The 8,984-nt window shown below is 39.2% G+C and overlaps 1 protein-coding gene across 4 annotated transcripts in view; it reads left to right on the top strand.

Moving 5' to 3' along the window:
* The window catches only part of ZNF106 (zinc finger protein 106), a 58,395-nt gene that overhangs the window by 8,255 nt on the left and 41,156 nt on the right, over positions 1 to 8,984 (top strand). For 2 of the 4 annotated variants that reach the window (XM_008059343.2, XM_008059351.2), the window contains exon 3: positions 6,121 to 6,321. The exons of 1 other annotated variant lie outside the window; for it this stretch is intronic. In XM_008059343.2, coding sequence (XP_008057534.1) covers positions 6,121 to 6,321 — 201 coding nt within the window. Of the gene's footprint in view, positions 1 to 5,746; positions 6,326 to 8,984 lie in introns of those variants that run through there. One more of the 4 variants, XM_021712967.1, reaches the window with a different exon arrangement.

Below are 8,984 nucleotides of genomic sequence, written 5' to 3' on the forward strand. Positions count from 1 at the left end.
CCTGAGCCTGCGGGTTCGAGACCCACCTGGGCAACTTGACGAGACCTCATCTCTACAATAAATCAAAAATTAGCTGGGTGTGGTAGCGTGCGCCTGTAGTTCCAGCTACTTGGAAGGCTGAGGCGGAAGGATCGCCTGAGCCCAGAAGGTCGAGGCTGCGGTGGCCGGGAGCGGCCACTGCACTCCAATCTGGGTGACAGAGTGAGACTCCGACTCAAAAAAAAAAAATTGTAGATGAATACAAGTCACTTTTAATTACAAGAAGTGCTCAAAGTGGTTACCATCAGCACCCAGACACTTCTGGTTACAGTGAACTAAAAGTAAGACATAGATAACATCTCTTAAAATGTGTGGACATTTTTTGGTACCCCAGGTATATGATCTCTAACTCATTAGCATTGAAAAACCTATGAAATACAGTCAACTTTTGATTATTTGTGGATTATTTTAATTACTTAAAAATCCCATTTTAACAAACTTCCTTCTGGAGTTTATCTTCTCACATTTGTGATTGGCAAATTTTTCACTTTCCTAATATTGAAAGCAGGTGAAAATAAAAAAAAATCTGAAGTTCGTTGCCACAAACTTCTGTCATTAAGCACAAGTGAAATGATCTTTTCTAAATTGTCGCCTTTTATAATACATCTGAAAATTGCAGACATATCCAGTATTTGCCTCAGACACCACTCTTACTAGCATTCTGTACCTTGTATTTTTATTTGGATTATAAACCATATGTATATTATTCAGAAACAGAATTTGCAGAGATGTAAATTCACATCAGCAGCAACCAGGAACAGAATTTGGAATCACGGAAATTCACATCAACAATTGTGAATGAGTTATCTTGGGCTACTTACCTGCCACCTTTTTCATATGAACTACATTTGTTAAACCAAACAAGTGAGGTCAGTAAATCTAGTCAATAGGAAAGAAGCCCATTGCATCCCAAGATTAATACCTTGTTTAATTCACAGACACTAATCAGCCATTTAAAGCATTTTAAAAACCAAGTTTGATCACATTAGGATTTGTGTTTATAATCAGTACAGAATCATAAAAAGTTTTTAAAAATTTAAAGAAGTAAAATCTTCTCCCCCTACCTCCTCTAAAAGAATTTATAGAAGAGTCAACAGTTTGAGTAGGTTTGATGTATATCCTACCCAGATCTTTTTTCTGTGTATCTGTATAGACTTTTATTTATAGACACACATATTTTGTTTTGTCTTGAGATAACTGAATAGTATTGTTCATTGTATGTATTGTTCTGTCACTTGTTTCTACCTCTACCCCAGTCCATAACTTCACTGTGCCATGAAGATTTTATTTACCATTTCCAATTATATGGAGCATAGTCAAATAATTAGGAAGAAAGCCTTCAAAGCCTCTCTGAGCTGCCAATATAAATGTCAGCTTTAGCACTCAAACTCATCTAGAGGAAAGCACTTTAGTATTTATTTACTCATGTTCGATACAGTTCTAATAAGTTTTATATGGTTTCCTGGCCTGTAACAAATTATGTTACATATAAGGAAGAAGGCAGGCATGTACTAAGATAAAACAGCTTACAAAATTATTATTGTTTTGTTTGGTTTTTTTTTGAGTTGGAGTCTCACTCTGTCGCCCAGACTGGAGTGCAGTGGCTGCTCCCGGCCACCGCAGCCTCGACCTGCTGGGCTCCAGCGATCCTTCCGCCTCAGCCTTCCAAGTAGCTGGAACTACAGGCATGCGCTACCACGCCCAGCTAATTTTTAATTCATTGTAGAGATGAGGTCTCGCCAAGTTGCCCAGGCGGGTCTCGAACCCACGGGCTCAGGCAATCCACTCACCTCAGCCTCCCAAAGCGCGGGATTACAGGCTGAGCCACTGAGCCCGACTAGTATTTACCGTTAGGGACAAAGAGTCATCACTAGTTTGTACCATAGGGACACATGTCATCAGTCATTAATCCTTTTCCTTATTAACCTCAGTTTGTGGTTATTTCCTCTGGATTTCATGTTTAATTACTGACTTTCTGATGTTAAGACTTTGTTTCTGTTTATAATTGTATCTACAATTTTTGGTTGTGATCTGGTTAAGGACTATAAAGTACTTATTTTTTAGGCTTTGAATGCACACATGAATGAGAAGCAAGTAACTGGCCTTATTTGGTTCACAACTGTGGACATTTGGAGCATTTCCCTATTTTTTTCCCTGACATACTTATTCAGATGTGTGGTCTGTGAGTAGTACCTTCAGATAGAGGCTATTAAAAAGGCACAAATCTTTATTTATCAAGCAGCTGTTGTCGAGCAGTTAGAGCAAGCTTAATAAAGAAAAGCTTATGGAGAGAATATCTTAAGACTTTGCCTTTCACACATGAGAGGAAACTGTGTGGTAACAGGATGAAGCTAATTTAGGCCCTCTTTTAAATGCCCTGAGAAAAATTACTGCCTTTGTTAGCCAAGAAGTAAAGCAGTAAGGCATTTACACAGAGTAATTTGTATTTTAGCTAGTTATTGATAAATAATTAGAAAGTAGCATTATTAAATCATTATTAATTTGCTGTCAACTTTTTAAAATATGTGATTTCCCAAACACCATATGTGGAAACATGGATGCCTATTGTGTGTAGACCAGAGGTAATATGATTACTTCCAGACATATTTGAATTTTCAGCAGATGTGGTTGTACTACTATCTTCTTTCTCTGCATAAATGTGGGTTCTCGTTTTTCAAAGTTTCTTGTAAAGTTTGTCTTTTTAAAACTACATTTCATTTATAAGAAAAATGTTGTTGTTTTTTTTAAATTTACTTATTTATTTTGAGTTGGAGTCTCACTCTTGTTGCCCAGGCTGAAGTGCAGTGACACACTCACGACTACCGCAGCCTCTACCTGCTGGACTTATGTGGTCCTTCCGCCTCAACCTTCTAAGTAGCTGGAAGTAGAGGCATGCATGCGCCCCCACACCCGACTAATTTTTTGGTTTATTGTAGAGACAAGGTCTTGCCAAGTTGCCCAGGCTGGTCTGGAACCTGTGGGATCAGGCAGTCTTCTTGCTTGTGTCTCCCAAAGTGCTGAGATTACAGGCATGAGCCACTATGCCCAGCTCTTAAAAAAAATTTTTTGTTTATCACTTTTAGTATTAACTTTTATTGTCTGTCCCCTTCTGGGCAGGGTCTCTGATGTGTTTCTCTGTCTCATAACTTTGGAACTGTGATTATATTCTTTCTCACAACGAAAGCAAAATGTTTTCTAAAAAATCTATGTTTGAATGTTAAGTATCCAGCATATGCTTGTGCTTTGAGGGTTGCACAGTATGTTGGTTTATGATTATGGATGTTTGTTTTTAACAGAGTTTAAATTCTGCCTACTTTATACTACATTACTTAATAGTTCAAAAAATCAGTGTGGGCTTCCAGTTTTTTTTTTGTTGTTTGTTTTTGAGTTGGAGTCTCGCTCTGTCGCCTGGACTGGAGTGCAGTGGCTGCTCCCGGCCACTGCAGCCTCGACCTGCTGGGCTCCGGCGATCCTTCCGCCTCAGCCTTCCAAGTAGCCGAAATTACAGGCGTGCACTACCACGCCCGGCTAATTTTTTGATTTATTGTAGAGATGAGGTCTCGCCTACCCAGGCGGGTCTCAAACCCGTGGGCTCAGGCAATCCACTCACCTCAGCCTCCCAAAGGCATGGGATTAAAGGTTGAGCCACCGAACCTGGCTCAGTTGTTTTTTTAAAAGAGAGGAATTTTAAAAAACTTATTTAATTTATTGAATTTTTTTGTTTTTGAGTCAGAGTCTCATTGACTGGGTGACAGTCACCCAGGCTGGAGGGTGGTGGTGTGATCACGGCTCACCACAGCCTTTACCTCTTGGGCTCAGGTGATCCTTCTGCCTCAGGTGATCCTTCTGCCTCAGCCTCTCAAGTATCTGGGACTACAGGTGTGCACCACCATACTCGACTAATTTAAAACTTTTTTTTTTTGTAAAGACAAGGTCTTACTATTTTGATTAGGTTGATCTTGAACTCCTGGGCTCAGGTAATCTTCCTGCCTTGGCCTCTCAAATTCCTGGGACATTACATGTGTGAGCCACCATGCTCTACTGAGAGAGGGATTTTGGTGGTTTGAACATGAGAAAAATTCTCTGCATTTTAGAAATAATAGTAAAATTAGGGACTTTATTTAAAAATACCATTTCAGCTGGGCACAGTGGCTCAAGCCTGTAATCCTAGCACTTTGGGAGGTGGAGGCGAGAGGATTGCCTGAGCCCACGGGTTCAAGACCAGCCTGGGCAACTTAGTGAGACCTCATCTCTACAATTAAAAAAAAAATTAGCCAGGCATATGGTGTGCTCCTGTGGTTCCAGCTACTTGGAAGACTGAGGCAGAAGGATCATCTGAGCCCAGCAGGTTGAGTCTGTGGTCACCATTAGTATGCCCTGCACTACAGCTTGGGTGACAGACTGAGTCGCCGACTCAAAAAAACAAACAAAAAATAAAATGTCAGTGTTTGAGGGTGCAAAGTGAAAATAAAGGCAAAAACTTCTAAATTTTCTCCATTTTTCTGAGGTGTTCTCCGTGATTCTTACAAAGTAATAAGCAATGTTGTTTTTTTAAACTTCCTTGGCATTGTTTGAGTGTTTAAACTTTGTCACTCTGGACAACAGGACCATATACTTAGCATGAGGTTTGGAATTTAGTAGTTACTCAATAAGGTTTTTTTCTTTTTGGAATGAGCATTCAAGTGATCTGTAACAAACCATTTTCTAGTAAATGAAATGCCTAGTTTTGAGCATCTCTTCTGATTAATTGATATAAATTCTGCCAGTGTCTTGTTAAGTATATGTGAAGGAAAGATGGAGCAGAGGTGCTCGTGTGCATGTGTGTTTCTGTCTGGCCGAAGACAACATGTCTTTTTGTGTTGATTTTTTTTATAGATTGGCATAGGAAGTATAAAAATATAACTAGTATAAACCCAAGACACATGATACACAGTTAAGCCAATTTGGATTATTGAATGGATACTGCTATCTTGTAACCATGGTGTTCAGATGTTTCTCATAAATGACTTCATAAACAGCTGACCAAAGGATTTCTGGAAGCTGAAAAGTAGTTAAATTATTGATCTGCTGCAGCTCTGGACACTGATGTAGGACTCTGGCTTCTGGGCCAGGCAAGGTAGCGGGATCTGTAATCCCAGCATTTTGGGAGGCCAAAGCAGGAGCATTACTTGAGGCCGAGAGTTTGAGACCAGCCTGGGCAACATAGTGAGACACTACCTCTATTAAGAAAAAAAAAAAAGAAGAAAAGAAAGAAAAAAGAGAAGACTATGGCTTCTTAAGACTGGTTAAGTATGAAATTTACCATTAATTTTGCAAAATAAAATAAAAAAGTCTGCCCAGTTTAACTAAAAACTTGGTTTTGCTTCTCTGAACTGTAGCATTTTTCTGAAACTTGAGAAAAAACATTTGCCTAGCACAGCTGTTAACCTCCTACAACTGAAATGCTTTCCAATCTCTTTAAAATAAGACCTTCTGAAGCAGAATGTAGATCACATGTATCATCCAGACCAAAAAAGTTTGCTTGGACTACTTCTATCATTTGCCCTGGGTCCGGAATCTTCACATTCCAGGCCGAGCTCCAGCTGTTCCGATTTAGTTACCGGGTTGGGATTGGTTGCGCCGCCTACTCTTTTCTCCACCCCTTAACTTTCACTGGAAGAAAGCTCTAGACCGGAGATTAAATGTAAGTGCTATCACCAGGCTTTCTGAGTGCAGCTGGCACCATGGGTGTGCTCCAGAGCAACTTCTGTTTGCTCTGAGCCCCCTGCCCTGCCTCCCCTTTCACCATGTTTCCTCTGGCAAGATTTTAAGTACAGCAACTCAAGAAGATTTCTCCTCCTAAACTATATTAATCTGAAGTGTATTGCCTCTTGATTGCTGGAAAAGAATCTTAAATTCATTTCAAAAGAAACTTACAAACAAACTTATTCAAAGTGATGAAAGGAGCATTGAGATTGATTAGCACTAATTTTTCGCTGTGCCATAGTGTACAGTGTCTTTCAGAGGAAACTATAACAGACCTGGTGAGTGTGCCATGCCAGTGGGGAGAATTGAATGTCCCTCATCTCCCTCTTTTCCTAGGGACAGTAGTCATGAGTGCCGAGTGTGCGGGGTCACAGAAGTGGGTCTTTCCGCATATGCAAAGCACATTTCTGGCCAGTTGCACAAAGATAACGTTGATGCCCAGGAAAGAGAAGATGATGGAAAGGGAGAGGAAGAGGAAGAAGATTATTTTGACAAGGAACTCGTTCAGTTAATAAAACAAAGGAAAGAACAAAGTCGGTAAGTAAGGATTTTGATTTTTTAAAAAGCTTATCTGTAATAGAACAGAGTATATATTTTTCATTTTTGTACTTTTCAGCCTATAGCATTTAAAGTTACCTTAGTTATAAAGTTTAGTTTGAGGTTGTTGTCTTATGAATAAAAGGGCAATGGAATGCTTAAACTACTGTACTATCAGCTTAAAGAACAAAAAACTCAGTTTTATCCCTACACATGCTAGCTATAACTACATATCTGAAAATTTTACCATGTTGGCAACTATATTTAGAACTGTTTTTATTAGTATCCATGTATCCAATTATTAGATACCAATAAGTTATTTTTATTTGGTGTTCAAATTTTCTAGTGGAAAAGTGTTAGTTTCATAAGTTATATAGTATCTCTTATTGCCAAAATAACATCCCTTAAGAATAGTTTTTTGCCTGGTGTTAATTAACATGATGCATCTGCCAAATGTGACTTATCTCTTTGTCTTTGAATCCCCAGTGACTACCAAAGTACTTGGTTCACTCTATGAATATTTATTAAATATAAATTTTTATTTTAAATTTGATAGTGTCAGGTTTATTCAAACAATATACGTTTTTTTAGCTTGCACTGTATAATTTCATGCCTACATTTATCCATTGAGATATTAAACATTTATGTTTTCACCTTACTGATATGTGGTTTAAAGAGCTTAATTATAAAATTGTTTAAAAATAGTTTAATTAATAAGGTAGAAATTTTCAGATATGAGTGAAAGAGAATCAATTATGAGATGGGGTACTTTTTCTTTTTTTAGGGTAATTTTTCAAGTCCTAGGATGTGAAGAGAAACATTTCAAATTCTAAAATAAAAATTTAAGATCCTTCTTGAATACTAGTTATAGTTACCTGGTCTGCATTTCCTTCTTAGTTAGAGGCTTGACTATAAAAAGGAAATAGGTTTTACTCTATATGTTTAACATTTTTTGAACAGGTCCCTGAAGGAGACTTTCTTAGTCTTAAAATATCAATATAGGTTGAGCATTACTAATTTGAAAATCTGAAATGCTCCAAAATCTAAAACTTTTTGGATGCCAACATCATGCCACAAATGGAAAATTCCACACCTGATCCCATTAAATTTTATAACAAAATAACAAAATTATTTTAAATGTTGTATAAATTTACCTTCAGACCATGTGTGTAAGGTGTATAAATGAATTTTGTGTTGAGACTTGGGTTTTATTCCTAAAATATTGTATATCTCATTATGTATATGTAAGTATTCCAAAATTCAAAAAATTTTGAAACCTGAAACACTTCTTTTCAACTAAAGTCAGATTGGAGGAAGAAAAAGAAAAAGAAAAAAAAAAAACTTCTGGTCCCAAGCATTTCGGATAAGGAACCCTCAACTTTTAGCAACAAGGTTCTTTTTTTTTTTTTTGAGTTGAAGTCTCACTCTGTCGCCCAGACTGGAGTGCAGACTGCTTCCGGCCACTGCAGCCTCGACCTGCTGGGCTCTGATGATCCTTCCGCCTCAGCCTTCCAAGTAGCTGAAACTTCAGGCACGCACTACCAGGCCCGGCTATTTTTTGACTTATCGTAGAGATGAGGTCTTGCCAAGTTGCCCAGGCGGGTCTCGAACCTGCAGGCTCAGGCAATCCACTCACCTCAGCCTCCCAAGGCCCGGGATTACAGGCTGAGCCACCAAACCTGGCTTCCATTCTTAGCTTATCTGTATAAATAGATAAACATTTAAGTCAGACGGTAAAAGAGCTTCTCAGTATATTGGACATTCAGATCATAGTTACTATTCTTTGATTTTTCTGATATGCCTCCTTGGTGACCTGTTTATAAAATAATCTATTTCTCCATGAGCCTTTTTTTTTTTTCTTTTTTTCTTCATGAAATTTTTTATTTTTATTTTTTTGAGTCAGAGTCTCACTCTGTCACCCAGGCTGGAGTGCAGTGGCACGTTCATGGACACCACACCCTCGACCTGCTGGGCTCAGGTGATCTTCTGCGTTAGCCTTTCGAGTAACTGGAACCACAGGCATGCTCCACCACATCCAGCTAATTTTTCAATGTTATTGTAGAGACGAGGTCTCACCATGTTGCTCAGCCTGGTCGAACCTCTGAGCTCAGGCAATCCTCTTGCCTCTGCCTCCCAAAATGCTGGGATTATAGGCGTGAGCCACTGCAGCCAGCTCCTTCATGAATTTTTGACTTAGATTGTTCTTTCTGGATCGTGGGTTTAGCTGAATACTGTTATCTCCTGGATCTAGCCAATTCATGATAATCTAGGAATTCTGCTTTGTAAATGATTTATTCCCTAGTTCTCCTTCCATTTTTGATCACATTAGTATACCTGAGTCAGTGGTTCCCCTTGGATGTCAAATGTTGCATATTGCTTAGAATCAGAAGAAAAAAGCAATTTGGTTAGTGGCTATAAGAATTACTGCTAGCCGGGCTCTGTGGCTCATCCTGTAATCCCGCGCCTTTGGGAGGCTGAGGTGAGTGGATTGCCTGAGCCCGCGGGTTCGAGACCTGCCTGGGCAGCGAGACCTCATCTCTACAATAAATCAAAAAATCAGCTGGGCGTGGTAACGCATGCCTGTAATTCCGGCTACTGGGAAGGCTGAGGCGGAAGGATCGCCAGAGCCCAGCAGGTCGAGGCTGCGGTGGCCAGGAGCGGGA

Source organism: Carlito syrichta, unplaced genomic scaffold (genome assembly GCF_000164805.1).
Source record: "Carlito syrichta isolate Samal-C Ts95f unplaced genomic scaffold, Tarsius_syrichta-2.0.1 Scaffold91562, whole genome shotgun sequence".
Taxonomy (NCBI): Eukaryota; Metazoa; Chordata; class Mammalia; order Primates; family Tarsiidae; genus Carlito; species Carlito syrichta.